Here is an 18,673-nt window from a genome sequence, read left to right on the forward strand (position 1 = left end):
ACTAAACAAATCTCATTAAGTGTGAAGCAGCTTACAAATTTTATGTATCACCTGATAGAAGAAAAGGGTTATTTCTTGGATAGCTTTTACAACACAAGCGATACTAAGGCCCCAAGTCTGTATGTTGTGATCCATGCTGTGGTTCTTGTGCATATGTGACTGAGGCAGTGCTAATGTTATAATGACAAGAGGCATTGTTAATAGCATCCTAGAAAAAAGCTTTGTTCAGCAAGAACAAGACAATATCCAGGAATACCAAAACTATGAGCCTTGAACAATCTGCACTGTTGAGCTGAATGGAGAACACTTCCTTATACTTGCTTTTAAGGTTCCTGTACTTCAGTGGTTTTTGTTTCGGTTTGTCTTCGTTATAAAACTTCTTATCTGGCATGGAATAGTGGTAGGAAATAGTTGTAATCCTTCTTGTCTCATTCTAAGCTGGGTGCCTGGATGTCATAAGCAATACTAGTAACTTCCTGGTAACTTCCTTTGCATGGTGCTTTGCAGGCAAGAGAAAATTACTTGGGAAAAGCAGATCTGCAGCATCAAAGAGCAGTACCTGATGGTCATAGCAGAAAAAGACAAGCAGCTGAACCATTTCCAAAAGATCATGCAAGAAATGAGGCTGCCCCTTACCAAGTTTCAAACTGTAGAGGAGCAGTACCAAAAGAAGGTGAGTAGAAATATACAGATTCTGTACTGCATGGAAATGTGAGGTTTGAAATTCAGCCAAAGTAGCGTGTGTTGCTTGTATTTAGATCTTGGGGATCAAACATTTTCCAGAGTGTAGTATTGTATTGTGTTGTGTGGCCTTCAAGGGCTATACCAGTGTTGTAACTTGAATTGTTGAAAACTTTTAGAAAACTCTGACATAACCTTATATGCACTTCCTTTTATTCACTTTTCCTAATGTTTCAAGAAAGAGAGTAAAAGAGATGGGGCTTCATAGGCACCTTTGTTCCTCTGAGCAGTTTGGATCTTCTCAGGTCTTTCAATCTGTCTATTTTAGAGTTGCCTCTTGCACTGTTTTTGAGTCTGAAATCTTATTTTCTGTTTTAGTCCTTTGTAGTGTCACATTCTAATTTTTAAGTCTTTTACAGAATTTTTATTGTTGTTTGTACTGTGACAGGAATCTACAATCCTGACTCAAGCCCAGAGAGGTTGAGGATTGAATGTTGCACTTTCTGCCTTCTTTTTTTCATATGGCAGTCCTAAGAGTGGAATAAGTTGACTGTTTTGCTTGGTCTAGGGAAAGACACTTCCCTGCTGCGTGTGCAGTACCTTAACATTATGAATAAGGAAAGCACTCTCCTGTCAATATCTGTAACAGTTCAGTGAAAAGCTTTTCTGTTAGTGAAGGAGGGAGGAAACCTTCCCTATCCCTTTGACACACATGCATATACACAAAGAAAAAGCTAGAACAATGTGCATGTGATTTTTTTTTTTTTTCCCAGGAGAATGCTTCAGTGCTAACCTTTTAGTCTGTGCTGAATGAGAGTAATCAGGACATTGATTTGTGTTTTGTCTTGTTTTCCTGTTCTCTTCCATATGCTTTTTTTTTCTTCCTGTATTGTAGACAGGCCCGAGACAGCTTTTGAGAAAGACCCATCCTATGTGCACATAGAGTGATCATTCCTAATTGTTTAGCTTTTCAGATGGCTTTTGGGTTATTTCTATTTATTTGCCATTTGCTGTTTTGCTTGGGCAGATCAAGTACTAAATAATGTAGGGCAGGGAGGAATAATATGAGAATAGATTGACACGTGATATGTTCTTCATTATACTTTCCCTGGCAGATTTCTCCAGAAGCTCTGAGAGGGGACTTTTCAAGCCTAGAAACAGAGACAAAACATCTCCAGTCCCAGTTAAGTGACTGCCTGAAAGAACTGCACCAAAAAGAACTCAGAATTCAGCATTTAAACAGTAAGGTACAAATTACATTTTCTATTCGCAGAGTTTGGGCTGAGGAATGTGAGGAAGAGGGTAGGCTTGAATAAGGCTCAGGGAGCAGGAATAGATCGTTCTGTTTTTGTGGGCGTTCACTGAAGTGAACACAGAATCAGAAATATTAGTTAGAAGAGACCTCTGGAGATGATCTAGTACACCCTTCTGGTGCTCAAAGCAACACTGTCAGGAACATTAGATGAAGTCATCCATGCCCTTCCCTAGCCAAGTGGTGAAAACCACCAAGAACAGATATTCCAGAACCTCTCTCGGTCCTTGTCCAATGCTGCTCTACAATTTTAATGAAATGTTTTTCTTAATGTCCAGCTTGACTTCTGTAAGCCACCGTCTATGGTCTGTTCTTATATTTTCTGCCACTACCAAAAAGAGTTTCAATCTGCCTGCTTTATGACTCCCTTTAAGGTAACTGTAAAATACTGTAAAATCACCCTTAAGACTCCTTTTACCAGGATAAAGCAGCTCAGCTCTCACAGGCATCATGTGCTTCAATCCTTTGACTATCACTGTAGCCTTTTTCTGGACTCTCTCTGTCCATTTTGAAACTGGGTCCCAAAACTAATCACCGTATTCCAGGTACAGTCTTACTGTTACCAAACAGATCAGGTAGTAGCATTCCTCAGTCTGCTGGCCTTGCTTCTCCTAATGTAACCCAGGATACAATTTTCCTTGTCCACAATGAGAGTGTCCTCTTGACTTGTATTCAGCTGGGCAGCTGCTGTAATTCCCGTCCTTCACAGCAGAGCTGTTGCCTTGACAGTCTCTTCCCATCCTGTATTGATGCGTGGGTTTTGCCTCAGGAGCAGAAGTTTGCACTTCCCTTTATTGAACTAAAGATTTCTGTTGGTACAAGGTCCCTCTAGATTGAAGTTTCAGTCTTTGTTATGTCAGCCAATCCCACAAATTCAATATTGCCTGCAAATTTCCTGATGCTATACTGTGTCAATTTATGTTGCTGTCAGTACTTAGCAGTATGTACCTCAGGCAGGCCAGAGGAGTATTCTGTCCATTGCTGTCTGTCAAGCCATTGACCACTACCTTTGAGTCCAGCCAATTTTGGGCCTATGTAGCAATTCATTTGTCCAACTGATAGCTAGATGAAGGGTTGGGGGGGAGGAAGGGGAGAGGGAGTGAAGGGAAGCAGGGGAAGGAGGAAGAGTGAGAAAGGCAGCAATAAAGCTTCCATAGGTTTGTCGGCAATAAAATGATGATTAGGGAAACTGCGGGCCCTCTCCAGAAGGAAACAGGAGACCTAGTTATCCAGCATACAGAGAAGGCTGAGGTACTCAATGACTTTTTTGCCTGTCTTCACTGGCAAGTCCCCAAGTTGCAGAAAGTAAAAGTATGCTGGAAACTTTAGCCACAAGCTACTGTTGGAGATTATCACTGGTCTATGAACCTTAGAAATGTACAATGTGGTAATACCTATGTTCCCATTAGAATTATTAGCCTCAGTTACACAGAAAATTTCACTTTCACAAAAACGTTTGAGTTCTTTACTCAACAGTTGTCTTCTCTTCTCAGCTCTCTCAGGTATTTGAGGAGAAAAATGCCCTCTCCCTCCAGCTGCGTGGTAGCAGTCGAAACATCTGTGATAGTCACCAGCACTACAATGAGGTTCTGAACCGCTGCTTGGTGCTTGAAAGGCAGCTCCAGGAGCTGCAGTCTGCAGACAAGAGCATGGTAAGGGTCTTCCTCTGGGTGCAAGAGAGTGCAAAACTTACTGCAGATGGCTCCACTAAGCGTGCAGCATTGTAGCTAGTTTCTATCTTCTTCCAGTGCCCTATGCCATATATTCATGCTTTCTCTCAGGAGTCTTTTACAACAGATGCTGCTCCTGGAGCACCCCAAGAAAAGAATGAGCCTGGAGGGAGTTACACACCTGAACTACAGGAGTTGCAGCTGAGGTAAAGAAAGCCTAAGAAACTGGGGGGCCAGGAGGAGTGTTAGTCCTGACGGAGATCTTCAGGCTGGGAAGAGCACAGTTGAGTTACACTTTGTCAGAGCTTTCAGCAGCTCATTTCCACACTAGGACTTTGTTGAAGTGGAGGTACTGTCACACATGCTTGACAGCTATATTTAGTTGTTTCTTTGCATAGAACTTCAAACAACGAAGAGACAACATTCAGTAGCAATTCCGGTTCACCATCACCAGCCGAACTACCATCTTTGATTTGACGGGCTGGTTCCTCAGTAACTGCCGAAGTATATTAATTTGGCCTGGTCTCAGTGTTGTTAGTTGTTAGCCTGGTCTCAGTGTTGTTGCGAGTGTGTCTGGAATTGAAACCTAGCACATGATTCACTGTGCCCTTTCAAAACAGTTAGCAGAAGGTGGGGTCATGGATGACAAAGCCAAGAAGCTCATTCCAGATGTGACACAGAATCTTTAAGAGGCTTGTATTCTCACTCTTGATTTCCAAATAATTTAAATATATTCATGAAAAATACCCATCTTCTTTGTAAGTGGAAGGGAGTTGGAATCTGTTCACATACTGCATTATTGAATAGAAACAGAATAGTCTGTGAATTAGCCCATTTTTTCACATGTGCTTGGTTATTTTCTGACAGGTTGTCTGAAACTGAAAATTTACACAGCAGCACAAAGCAAGATCTGAGGTATTTAGAGGAGCAACTGGAGGAAGAACGGGACCGTCGTCTTGCTGTAGAGGAAGCACTCTCTGCAGCACAGGATCAGATCAGGAGGTGAGGGAGCTTGACCAAATGGGCAGTATTACCATAAGAGTATGGTGATCATAGCTCTTTGTTCATTTCTGCACTTCATTACATTCATATGTTCAACATGACATTCAACAATATTTTAATGTATTTAATAACGTGACAGGTATAACAGATTTGGGATTGTCATTAATAAATTCACTTACTGCAATAGTGCTAATATATGATAATAGCGCCAGCAAAATTCTATCCCGTTTATTCCTCAACAAAGGGTAAAGGCACAAAGCTTACCAAGAAGGTGTCCCTGTCTTGGTGGAGGAGAAAGGTCACATCCTCTTCTACGTTTAGAATTTCTTCTTCCCCCCCCAACCCCCCAGCTCTTCACTCTAACTTCATCTTCTCATTTTTTTTCTTTTTTCTTCTCCTATATATGTACACTAACTCCTAACACTCTTTTATATCCTAACCTTATCTATCAGCTCTTCGCTCCCTGGGGTGACGTTTAGCATGATCTGGGTGAAGTGTTGAGTACTATAATCGTACATGTTTAGCATGTACTTCTTTAAGCTCATTATCATATTCAGCGATGTGAATTTTAATATTAATGTTACACATAATGAAGCAAAAGGTTACATTCATGCACAGTGGCCCTTAAGATTCTGCTCTGCTGCCAAAACAGGGCTGTCCCACCAACACAAAACTCCCTCCTTCAGCAACCTCTCATCAAGCTTGCGGACCTCCAACCACGAAGTTTGTATAAGAGATAAACTAGAACAAGATGCTCAATTCCTCTTTGCCCATGGCTTGTGCTTCTCAGAACAAGTATGACTGTTCTCTACACTGTTGGACATTGAAATGACTATACCATGTCTATCCTTCAACTGTAGACAAAGACTGAATGAGACAACTGAGTGAAAACTCATGTAAGACAAATTCTGACTAGGAATGCCAATTTTCTTAATGAATTATATTAACTATTGGAAAATATAATTTGGATATGAGAATTGGATGAAGACAAAAAAGGAGTTTTCAGGTATTTCATAGAATCATAGAAAGGTTTGGGTTGGAAGGAACCTTAAAGATCACCTAGTTCCAAACCCCCTGCCATGCACTGGGATGCCACCCCCTAGATCAAGCTGTCCAGGGCCTTGTCCAGCCTGGTCTTGAACACCACCAGGGATGGGGCATCCACAGCTTATCTTGGGCAACCTTTTCCAGTGCCTCACCACCCTCTGAGTGAAGAATTTCCTCTTAACATCTAATCTAAATCTCCCTTCTTTTAGTTTTGAGCTATTCCCCCTTATTCTGTCATTGTATGCCTAAGCAAATAGTTGTTCTCCATCTTTTTTTGTAAGCCCCCTTTAAGTATTGAAAAGCTGCAATGAGGTCTCCCCAGAGCCCAGGATGCAGCTGGCCTTATAGGCTGCAAGCATGCACTGCTGGCTCATGTCAAGCTTTTCATCCATCAGAACCCCCAAGTCCTTCTCTGCAGGGCTGCTCTCAATGAGTTCTCCCAGTCTGTACTCATGTCTGGGATTGCTCCACGTACAAGTGCAGCACCTTGCATTTAGACTTGTTGAACCACATTAGGTTCACATGGGCCCACTTCTTTAGCTTGTCCAGGTGCCTTTGGATGGCATCCCTTCCTTTTATTATATAAACTGCAACACTCAGCTTTGCGTCATCTGCAAACTTGCTGAGGGTGCACTTGATCCCCCTGTCTATGTCACTGATAAAGATATTAAACAGTACTGGTCTCAAGACAGACCCCTGAGGGAGTCACCAGCTTCCATCTGGACATAGAGCCATTGACCACAACTATCTGGGTGTGGCTTTCAAGCCAATTCTTTATCCACTGAATGGTCCACCCTTCAAATCCATATCTCTCTTCAGTTTAGAGATCAGGATGTCGTGTGTGACCATGTCAAAGGCCTTACAGAAGCCTGGGTAGATGACATCGGTCAGTCTTCCCTTGTCAACTGATGCAGTCACTCCATCATAGAAGGCCACCAGATTGATCAGGCACAATTTGCCCTTTATGAAGCCATGCTGGCTGTCTTGGATCACCTCCTTTTCCTTCATGTGCCTTGACATTGCCTCCAGGAGGATTTCGTTCCATGATCTTCCCAGGCACAGAGGTGAAGTTTGCCAGTGTGTAGTTCCTAGAGTCCCTCTTTCTACTCTTTTTAAAAATGGAAGTGTTGTTTCCCTTTTCCAGTCACCAGGGACTTCACCTGACTGACAGGACTTTTCAAATATGGAGATGGACAGAGGCTTGGCAACTATATCAGTCAGTTCCCTCAAGACTCTGGAATGCATGTCATCGGGACCCATGGACTTGTAGCTGTTCAGTTACATCAGGCGGTCTCAAATCTGCTCTTTGTTTACAGTGAGAGGGACTTTGCTCCCTAAGCCCTCATCTACAGATTCAGAGAAATGAAAGATGTGGGAAGCCTGGCTGGAGGTGAAGACTGGGGCAAAGAAGTTGTTGAGTACCTCAACCTTCTCCATGCCTGTCATTATCAGTGTTGTTGTTGTTGTTGTTGGTTGGTTTTTGGTTGTTTGTTGTTTTTTTTTTTACCTTCTTGTTTATCAGAGGGGGAACATTCTCCTTGGCCTTTCTTTTCTGGCCAATGTACCTATAGAATCCCATCTTGTTATTTTTTGCATACCTTGCCAAGCTCATTTCCATCTGTGCATTGGCTTTCCTTACCCCATCCCTGCCCATCGGGACAGCATCCCTGTACTCTTCCAGGACACGTGTCCCTGCTTCTAGTGCCTGTGCATTTCTTTCTTCCACTTCAGTTTGACCCGCAGGTCTTTGCACAGCCATCCCAGTTTCTGTCCTTCCTGCCTGCTTTCTTACACAGAATCACAGAATGGTTGAAGTTGGAAGGGACCTCTGGAGATCATCTGGTCCAACCCCACTGCCAAGCAGGGTCACCTACCATGTGTTGCACAGGATCGCATCCAGGTGGGTTTTGAATATCTCCAAAGAAGGAGACTCTGGGCAACCTGTTCCAGTGCTCTGTCACCCTTACAGTAAAAAATGTTTTCTCATATTCAGCCAGAACTTCCCATGTTTCAGTTTGTGCCTGTTGCCTTTTGTCCTGTCACTGGGTACCACTAAAAGGAGTCCGGCCCTATCCTCTTGACTCCCACCCTTCAGATACTTGTACACATTGATAATATCCCCTCTCAGTCTTCTCTTCTCCATGCTAAACAAACCCAGCTCTCTCAGCCTCTCCTCATATGAGAGATGCTCCAGTCCCCTCATCATCTTCACAGCCCTCTGCTGGACTTGTTCCAGGAACTCCGTGTCCCTCTTGTACCGGGAGCCCAGAACTGGGCACAGTACTCCAGGTGAGACCTCACCAGGGCTCAGTAGAGGGGCAGGATCACCTCCCTCGACCTGCTGGCAACACTCTTCCTAATACACCCCAGGATACCATTGGCCTTCTTGGCCACAAGGACACAATGCTGGCTCATGGTAAATCTGCTATCCACCAGGAGTCCAAGGTCCTTCTCCACAGGGCTGCTTTCCAGCAGGTTAGTTCCCAACCTGTACTGGTGCATGGGGCTATTCTGCCGTAGGTGCAGGACCCTGCATTTGCCTTTGTTGAACTTCATGAGATTCCTCGCTGCTGAACTCTCCAGCCTGTCCAGGTCCCTCTGAATGGCAGCACAGCCCTCTGGTGTATCAGCCACTCCTCCCAGTTTTGTGTCATCCACAAACTTGCTGAGGGTGCACTCTATTCCATATCCAGGTCACTGGTGAATAAGTTGAGCAGGACTGGACCCAGTACAGACCCCTGGGGGACACCACTAGCTACAGGCCTCCAACTAGACTCAGCACCACTGATCATAACCCTCTGAGCTCTGCCATCCAGCCAGTTCTCAATCCACCTCACCGTTCACGCATCCACCCCACACTTCCTGAGCTTGCCTATGAGTATGTTGTGGGAGACAGTGTTGAAAGCCTTACTGAAGTCAAGGTAGACAACATCCACTGCTCTGCCATTGTCCACCTAGCTAGTCTTTCCAGCATAGAAAGCTATCAGGTTGATCAAGCATGATTTCCCCTTGGTGAACCCATGCTGACTACTCTTGATCACCTTCTCCTCCATGTGCTTGGAGATGACCTCCAGGATGAGTAATTCCATCACCTTTCCAGGGATGGAGGTGAGGCTGACTGGCCTGTAGTTTCTTGCCCTTTTTGAAGACTGGGGTCACATGGACTTTCTTTCAGTCCTCAAGCACCTCTCAATGACTTTTCAAAGGTGATGGACAGTGGGCTAGCAATAACATCCGTGAGCTCCCTCACCACTCACGGATGCATCCCATCTGTGCCCCTGGATTTGTGGGTGTCAAGTTTGCCTTAGAGATCTCTGACCTGATCCTCTTTGACTAAGGGAAAGACCTTATTTCTCCAGACTTCCTCCCTTGTCTCTGGGGCCAGAGATTCCTGAGGGCTGGTCTTAAAAATGAAGACATTCAGCAACAAAGGCATTCAGTAATTCTGCCTTCTCTGTATCCTTTGTCACCAGGGCACCCACCTCGTTAAGCAGCAGGCCCACATTTTTCTTAGTCTTCCTTCTGCTATTAATATATTTGAAAAAGCCCTTCTTGTTGTCCTTGGCACCCCTTGCCAGATTTAACTCCAAATGGGCCTTGGCCTTCCTTGTTGCATCCCTGAATCCTCTGACAGTGTCCCTATATTCTTCCCAAGTGGCCTGTCCCATTTTCTACATTCTCTATATATCCTTCTTCCATTTGAGTCCTTCCAGGAGCTCCTTGCTCATCCAAGCAGGTCTCCTGCCCCCTTTGCTTGCCTTTTTGCTCATAGGAATACATAGTTCTTGAGCTTGGAAGAAGTGATGCTTGAATACTCACCAGCTCTCTTGGACCTTCTGACTCATGGGATTCCTCCAAGTAGGTCCCTGAAGAGGCCAGTTAGCTCTCCTGAAGTCCACGATTGTAATACTATTTCTTGCCCAGCTTCCTTCTCGCAAGACCCTGAACTCTGCTATCTCATGGTCACTGTAGCCAAGGCTGCCCCCAACCTTCACATCTCCAACAAGCTCTTCTCTGTTTGTAAGCACAGTATTCAGCAGCACACCACTCCTCGTTGGCTCCTCGACCACCTGCATCAAAAAGTTACCATCAGTGCTCTGCAGGAACTTCCTGGACTGTTTGTGCCTCGCTGCATGGTCTTTTATACATACAGGGGGATGGAGAGTTCTTGTTCTCTGATAAAAACATCCTTAAAGAGTTGCCAGCTCTGTTCAGCTCTTTTGTCCCTAAGGACAGTGTTCCAGGGGATCTCATCCACTAGATCTTTAAACAGCTCAAAGTTTGCTCTTCAGAGATTCAGGGTTCTGACTTTGCTCTTCTCCCAGGCCCATATTCCTCAAGATCACAAACTCAACCAGGGCATGGTCACTGCAGCCCAGACTGCCTCCAATGTTAACCTTTTCAATGAGTCCATTTGCATTGATGAGCACCAGGTCCAGTAACGCTTCTCTTCTGGTTGATTTGTCTAATGCATCGACCAGGAAGTTATCCTCAACGCACTCTAGGAATCTTCTGGATTACTTACAGCCTGCTATGTAGCTTTTCCAGCAGACATCTGAGTGGTTGAAGTCCCCCATCAGGATGAGAGTGTGTGAGCATGATGCTTCTTGTAGGTGAAGCAAGAAGTCCTCATCAACAGGCTCCCCTTGATCAGCTGGCTTGTAGCAGACCCCAACCACAAGGTGCCCTTTATTGGTCTGGTCCTTAACTTTTCCAAATCAATCCATTCCCTAACACAGAGGGCAATACCCAATATTTCCAAGGGTTTTGTCTCTTTAGTAAGCACCTATCTGTCTTGGGCAAAACAATCTTGACTTGATGAATTTCACTGAATTTAAATTTATTGCCAATGAACATAAACTTTGGGTATTGAGAAACAACTAATTTAGGGTAAACACTTCTCCCTACCCCAGGCTCAGCTTCAGCGTAGACACTTCTCCTCCCCCTTTCCTAGTCTCCATGCCTGTTTGCACCTTACATTATACTCATTTCCTTCAGTGAGGCAAAAGGCAGCACAAGAGGTTGGAGTCAGTATGCTATGATTTCTTTCTGCTGTTCCTTGCTTCTTACTTATTTCCTCTGCTCTGCTGTGGGTTCCTCTACTGGCCTATCATGATCCAAAGAGGGAAGGAAACTGCCCAACCCAATGATCGTAACGATCGTAACAGTGAGTTTGTAGGATTCTGTGATACACAAGGACACACAGGCTTTATTCACTAAGAATTTCTATTTATTACTAATCAGTGTGAATCACCACTAGCAAGAATGCTATGATTAATCAGGCAAATACAGATGGAATTGTATTTCTGACAAAATTGATTGGTGCCACTGGGGGGAAAAATAAATACGTCCTTCTCTAGTTGGACCTTCCCTTCTGTACTGAAGATGTACTGTTGGTGTTCAAGAAGTGTTTGGAAAATGTTCTTAAGGTGTATGGTTTAACTGTTAGGTTGCCCTGTGTGGAGTCAGGAGTTGGACTCGATGGTCCTCATGGGTCCCTTCCACTTAGGATATTCTGTGATTCTAAGATGAAAGATAGATAACAAGCTATTACAGATATTACCAGGAAGCAAGCATGCATAGGTATAGATATATGCAACAAGTGTCAAGGATGTAGTACCAATTAATAGTAATATCACTTAAGAGTAGTAGAAGTGCAATTTGAGGTAAGAAAATCAGTAATGTAACAGCAGATACGATTTGGGAGTAATTATAGGTTTTACAAAGTTATCAGTATTACTATGACAGTGAAAATACTTATGACAAACCTATCAATACTTTGACAGCAAACAGACTTACGATAGGTTACCCTTATCAATTCTAGACTTACGACAGATTATATACATACATATTCATAGAACTACCAGTACTGAATGCATCAAACAGATCCTAAAAGGGAACAAAGGAAGGGGCTGGTGGTAATGTCAATAAAACAATGTCCAAAAAGACTGACTACCAAACAGGTCAAAAACAAAACAATTCCCCAAAATACGGACAACCCCAAGGGGCCCAGAAAGGGAATAAAGTAACAGAGTCACACTTCAAAGTTGAAGTGTCACCACTTGAGGAGTATTAGGGGGGTTAGGAGTAGACCTGGCCAAGTCACAAAGTTAACCTAAAGTTCCAGCAAAACTTCAACTTGTTTAAGGAGGGAAAAGGGAACAAAGGAAACAAAGAGATGTTTCTCAGAGAGAAAAACTCTGTCTTGGGTGAAAATCAGGCCCATTTTATATTATTGAGACATAAGAAGGAGTAGGACAGCATGCTTACGTAATCAACAGGTGCTGTTAGTAGTGGTCTTCTTGCTGAGAGAGTCAATAAATAAAATTTCTTGTTTCTGCTATTTTCCTTTAAACAAAAACTTATTTCTCACATCGATTCCCACCTTCTCAGATGATAAGTCGTTCTCCTTTTCTTGTTTTGTACTGATCAACGGCGTGGTATCTTCAGGATGCCTCCCCATTATGAGTATTCAGCCACACTTCAAGGATGTTGGTTCCCAGGCTCATTTAATTAGGCCAAGTTCTTGGGCTTGGCTCTCAGGTTGTCAGACCTTTTGTTACTACAGTCAGGTTACCCCCATAACTGCTCCCATCATGGCTGCAGGCTATTTAGGGGAACACCAGCTCCAGTGTAGCTTCCTCCATAGGCCACAGTCCCTTTGGGGATGTAGCTACTCCAGCATGTCTTATCTTTGAGACACAGTCCTAGACATGCTTTCTCCAGCATGGAGTGTCTCCTTACAAGAGTGAATCTCCATCTGTGTTGCCCAGAATGTTCCTTTCCACATACCACCTCATGTATCTTCTTCTGTGCCCACGTGTGTCTTCCTTCTGCCCCTATGAGCTACCACCCTTTCTTTAAATAAGCAAATGCACGATATGTTCCTCTGATGTTTTGGCATGCAGTGAGGTGTCATCATCCATTGCCAAGCTAGATGAAAACATCTGTCAATGACACAGGGCAATTCATGGCTTCCTACCACACAGTCTCCCCCTGCAGCTCCCTGTTACCAAAACCTTGCCGTTTATGCCCACTTTATCCCAGGTTACTTGACAGGTACCATTACAGTCAGTAGAGAAAAGGAGTCTGACATAGACTAGATGTTAAGATTTGACGGTGCTGCTTGTGCATTTCATCCTTTAATAGTATCTTACCAGTCTTGAAGATATGTTACTGGGAAATAGTTAGCAAGAACCAGCACTGTTGGGACCTGAGCTGGCTTCCAAAATATTTTCATGGAATTTAAGATAATTAAATCATATGCCCTGTCTTCTTTCAAATCACATGCTATTAAATTTCACTTAAAAGCCCCCATGCACAACACAGACACCTCAGTTAAGTCAGAGATTGAAATTCCTGAAGAGGAAAAGCAGCACCAAAAAAGAAATCAAGAGTTCTGAATTTATAGGACATAAATTAGGAGAGAAAGGACTTCACTGCCAACAAGTGAACTTCCCTCTACTGGTGAGGAATGGTAATCATGCAATATGGAAATTTTCAATTTTTCTCTGACTTTGGACACAGAAAGAGGCTACACTGAGCAAGTATAACGATTATGGATTAACAATATGCCAACTCTGTTACGTTTTCACTAGCCTACAGAAAATCTGGCAATAATTTAATTTTGAAACCATATTTAACAAAATGAAAGAGGACTGTTGCTACTTGGATCACCCAGTCCTTCTACTCATTGATTTAATGTTTGTTTGTTTGTTTTTGTGGCAGGTTGCAGTCGAGTGAGTGGACATCTTCCTTAAGTGGTAGCATTGATATGACTCCAGGTCATGAGCATTCCTTGCTGATTGACTCCACGGATAATAATTTCAGCAAAGTAAGAATTTTCATTCACAGCTCTCGATGACGTGAGCCCTGGCTGATGTAAGAAAATGTGAACTGAAAACTCTGAATCAATAGCAGCTAAATCCTTCTGTAGGCATATTTAGGTCTGTAAAGGTCTGGTGGGTTTCTGCTCTTGGCTTGCTCTGCTTTCCATGCCAAAAGCCACATACTGTTCTAATTGTTTTTCTGCTACAATCTGCAGAAACAGAGTAAATTTCAGAAGCCACTGAAATGTAGAACAGCATTGTTTGTGCCCAGGATCTGGTCCCAGGTTCCTTGTGGCATAGTCAAGGCCCCAATGGTGAGCAACAGGCAAAGTCTGTGCAAACATCTTACATACGAAGTATACATGTTACTGGCCCAGCATCTGCAATGTCTGGAGAGCCTGACCTTTTATTTAGCAACCATCTCAGTTTTCCCTCAGTCACGATCTTTCAGCCTGTGTCAGGCTGGGATCCAAAGTGGAGAGATGCTTTTTCACTGTACTGAATAAGAGTCTGACAGCCACTTGTCCTGTTTTGCTAAGGAATAAACCCTGCTGAAGAGCTTGGCCTCTTATCTCTTCAGCATTTGGGGGTGCTGCTCCCAAGAGCAGCATCACTGGAAGTAGGGCAAGAGCCACAACTGGATGGAACCCTCTGCTAATGCTGGAGGTTTGTCACTAGAATAGACAGTTTTCTCTTTGTTATGGAAATTTGCCAGTAGATGTTACATTGTCTGAGGATTCCTTGAAGGCCCCTGTAGTATAAGATCACCATAGGGCAGCGCATTCAACAGGATCCAAAGTCCTTTCAGCTGCAAGGATGAAAGATCTCATCAAATAAATAACCATTTTCTTCTTCTAGCCCAGAGGATGGGTGAATCAGGATTCCTAATAGTTTGAGTCTCTAGCAGAAAAGTACCATTGATCAGTTTGTTTGTATTTCACTGGGAGGGGCTAGGAATTTGTAGAGAACAAATGTTAGGGGGAAACATTCTGCATTCTGTTGTCCTTTCTCATTCGAAATTGGAGAGAGCTAGTTCATGAGAAATCTGAAGAGAGCAGGTTTTCTGGGGAAAACCTGAAAATGGGAAAGGGGAGTATTTCAGTGAGGATTGGCTCTAGAGGTCGAATCTGACATTGGAATGGGTTTGGGAAAATTTGTGCTTATTTAGCTTAAACAATCTTATATTTGTGATATGGAGAACTTTTGGTGAAGGTTGCTAGGGACTTAGCCATTCCTAACACTGATTGGTCTCTCTTTTTCTCTTCCAGACTCGGAATATTGTTGGACTACGACGCTTGTTATGCTCTCTCTTCCGTTCCCGGACCCACTTGCCTTTGCTAGTGGCCATGTATCTGCTTGCTCTTCATGCCCTGCTCTTCCTGTGCTTTACAGGCCACCTATGAACAGAACAACAGCCTTTTCTTGAGCCACAGCCCTCTGTGTAATCCCTGAGCCTGTACTCCCTATCCACCAGGTAGCTGTAACCAGCACACCTCCCAGCTGCCTTCCCTTTCCAAATCAGCCCTTAAGGGGCAGCACCACCCAGCAACCTGAACACAAGTTGCTTGCTATCTGAATATGCAGCAGCCAGTGCTGATGCCTGGGGTATGTTTCCAGGACGTCTGTCATTCCATTCAGTGGTTTTAAATGATTGAGCAGTACATTTTCTGAACTGGGGTCCTCAAGCTAACAGTTTAAAGGACAGCATCTGATCCCATACCTGGAGGTAGCATCACTCATTTTATGTAATATCGTGATATGGTAGGAATAAATAAGATATTCATGAATTGCTGCAGTAATTCAATGCTTCTAAGAACTGCAGGATCTTCACCCTCTTAGACTGAATCAGTGAGCTGGGTTGAGAAAACTAGGTACAAGAAAGGAAAGCTTCTTCCCTTTCTTTCGTACCCTATTTCATGCTCCACAGCTCAGTGCTATTTGAAATGTATGTCCTAACGAGTTTGTGGACACTTTCAGGAATATGAATTTCAAAATCATGCTTCCTGCTCAGTTGCATTGCCTGTTGAAATAGGGACAAAATTAGTATGTTTGGACCTACTGAGCAATCCATTTAAAAACAGTTGTATGTCTGCTCTGACAAGCTTGTAAAATAATTTCAGAAATGTAATTATTGAAGAGGAATAGGAGGAAGAAACTGTTTAGCTCCAAGTTAATAACCTTGCTGCTTATAGCATTTGTGCACCTCTTACTGAAGAGAGAAAGTGCTTGCATACTTCTTGAAAAGAGAGCAGCCGTGCTCTTGCATTCTGCTCCACTGTACCGTTGTCACAAGATTAAACCTGTACAGGCTGTGTTGAAGGGTTCCATAATGTGGTATGTGGGTCCAAATCAAATGCAGAAGAACTTGAACTATAACTGTTCCCCTTGTGCTGGGGAATGGAACAGAGTTCTGAGGCCTTTGGCATCGTTGCTTTAAGAAAAGCTTGTAGAATGCTAATTGTGATCATTGGACTTGTTTGACTAAAGCAAACTGATGTAAATGGACTTGATCAAATAGGATACATGAAAAGCTGTGTTTTTCTAAAGAACTCCTGAAAATGTCCTGGAGTTGAGACAGTGCCCTCTTCCAAAGGGAGAATGTTGAATGCAAAGAAGATAGTGCTAGTCCAGTTTCTTGTCAAAGACCAAGCCATCGCTCTGTTCAGAGTACTTGGCAGAAGGATTCTATCTGCCTTTTGCTGGACTATTCATGTTTGCATTTTTTCACATGGGAAAGAGAGAGTCCTTTTGATATTGCTGGTAACCTAAGAGTCTCTAGGCACTGAATAAAACCTGTTTGAGGATGGATTGAATTCATCATTGTAGCTAAAATAATTAGATCTCTGGCAGAACACTGGCACAAAATAGCCATTAGTGCACTATCCTTGATGATTTGTGTGAATTTCCTCAACTGCATAAAATTCTGCGACCAAATACTTTGCCTATAGCTTCCTGGGGCATGTGCTCCTGTACATAATAAAGATTATTTTCAGATGGAAGTCATGTAACGTTGTCATGTATATGTCAGAGGTCTCTTGAAGGTGTAGTGCTGCTATAGAATGCCTTTTACAGGACCACCATGGAACTGTATGTCATTTTTGTGTGCACTTGCTTGTGTGTTAATTACAGAACATATGTTTCTTCATATTATTTGAACATTCATGAAGATGACCTTTTCTGCTATCTCACTTATCAGCCTTTTTCCACTTTAGCTGTAATGACCAAAGAAGGAAAGAGCAATTTAGTTTTGAAAGCAATTCAAATAAAACTGAAGGTCTGCTTGGGTTTACTTCTATTTATGCTTACATAGATTTAACTGAACTGTGCATCCTGTTAGAGTTGTACAACCCCCAAGAAAGTCAGGGGCATTAGCACCAGCAAGATGGAAATATGCCACTAACTTAGGTGGGACTCAGTTAAAACATACTGTTCTTTTTCAGCTTTGTAGCCAAAGACAGGTACATTTGTTCATATTCACTACTATAATCTACCTACCATTAGAACAAAAGTTAATAATAGGGTATTGTAAGACTGTATATGACATGTATATGTATATGATGGTCCTGGTGCGTTTAATAGGAGCAAGAATTACAAGTGAAGTATGTTTCCTTAAAGCCCATGATGCACAGGACTCAAATTCAGGATCTGCTTTTCTTGTAAACTGAAATAAGACAACCTTTTGCTGGTTTGGGGACATTAAATATCTTACACCTTCAGACGGAATGGTTAGAGCTTAAAATAAATAAATAAATAAAATAAAACCTCAGAAGAATCTCCTGATCTGATAAGCATAGTCTGACCTAATAGATCTGTGATTTGACCTAATGAAAGATAGAGAATTTTACCTGATGATTCCTGTTTCGAATGTTTCAACCTTTTGTTTCTTCCCATTGTGGATGCATGTGTCCTGACCACTTTTTTGATTAGGCAAAAAGCCCCGAGTATCTTGTCATTGAGTCAAATAGAAATGACTGCGCAAGTGCTTGCGTCACTTGACACTTTGGAAAGGAGGTAGTTTTGGTTTGAGAAGTTTGGTGTTGAACCAGTGTGATCCATGCTAGTCATTCCAAAATTGTGCACTTCCCACCACTGAGCAACATACTGAAGAGTTTGGTCTTTAAGTGCTTAGGATTCTTTAACTACATCCTTTCCATATTTCTGCTTAAGGGTATTTACATTTTTTGACCTGGAAGAGCTTTAATTTATGTGTGTGTGTGTATATATATATGCACATACCTAATGAGGTTCAACAAGTCCAAGTGAAAGATGCTGCACTTGGGCCGGGGCAATCCCAGACATGAGCACAGACTGGGAGAACTCATTGTGAGCAGCCCTGCAGAGAAGGACTTGGGGGTTCTGGTGGATGAAAAGCTTGACATGAGCCAGCAGTGCGCACTTGCATCCCAGAAGGCCAACTGCATCCTGGGCTGCATTAAAAGAAGAGTGGCCAGTAGGTCAAGGGAAGTGATTGTCCCCCTTTACTCTGCCCTTGTGAGGTCCCACCTGGAGTACTGTGTACGGCTTTGGGGCCCCCAGCACAAGAAGGGTTGATCTGCTAGAGCGAGTCCAGAGGAGGGCCACAAAGATGATCAAGGGGCTGGAGTACCTTGCCTGCGAAGACAGGCTGAGAGCTGGGGATGTTCAGCCTACAGAAGAGAAGGCTCCAGGGGTGACCTCACTGCAGCATTTCTGTACTTGAAGGCGGACTTTTTATAAAAAAGATGGAGAGAAACTCTTTGCTCAATCAGATATTGACAGGACAAGAAGGAATGGTTTTAAACTAAAAGAGGGGAGATTTAGATTAGAGGTTAGGAGGAAATTCTTCACTCAGAGGGTGGTGAGGCACTGCATCAGGTTGCCCAGAGAGGATGTAGATGCTGCATCCCTGGAGGTGTTCAAGACCAGGCTGGATGGGGCCCTGAGCAACCTGATCTAGTGGGTGGCACCCCTGCCTGTGTCAGGGAGGGTTTGGAACTAGATGATCTTTAAGGTCCCTTCCAACCCAAGCCATTCTATGATTCTGTGATACGATTCTATGATATACATGTTTATATGGATTTTTTTTTTTTTTTTTGATAGGGCTGTAAAGTACAGATCCAAGCATTGTAACAAGTTCTGTAACCAAGTTTGCT

General features: G+C 43.1%; 1 protein-coding gene across 11 annotated transcripts in view; it reads left to right on the forward strand.

Annotated features, from left to right (window-relative positions):
- Window positions 1-16,540, forward strand: part of GOLGB1 (golgin B1) — a 70,824-nt gene extending 54,284 nt beyond the window's left edge. For 10 of the 11 annotated variants that reach the window (XM_048074813.2, XM_066992119.1, XM_048074812.2 and 7 more), the window contains 7 exons: window positions 508-673; window positions 1,797-1,928; window positions 3,487-3,645; window positions 3,775-3,869; window positions 4,531-4,665; window positions 13,441-13,546; window positions 14,810-16,540. In XM_048074813.2, the coding sequence (XP_047930770.2) occupies window positions 508-673; window positions 1,797-1,928; window positions 3,487-3,645; window positions 3,775-3,869; window positions 4,531-4,665; window positions 13,441-13,546; window positions 14,810-14,944 (928 nt within the window). In that variant the 3' untranslated portion in view covers window positions 14,945-16,540. Of the gene's footprint in view, window positions 1-507; window positions 674-1,796; window positions 1,929-3,486; window positions 3,646-3,774; window positions 3,870-4,530; window positions 4,666-7,508; window positions 7,613-13,440; window positions 13,547-14,809 lie in introns of all 11 variants that reach the window. The other variant, XR_007167406.2, reaches the window with a different exon arrangement.
- Window positions 16,541-18,673: the final 2,133 nt, after the last annotated feature.

The sequence above is a fragment of the Anser cygnoides genome, chromosome 1, assembly GCF_040182565.1.
Source record: "Anser cygnoides isolate HZ-2024a breed goose chromosome 1, Taihu_goose_T2T_genome, whole genome shotgun sequence".
Lineage (NCBI taxonomy): Eukaryota > Metazoa > Chordata > Aves > Anseriformes > Anatidae > Anser > Anser cygnoides.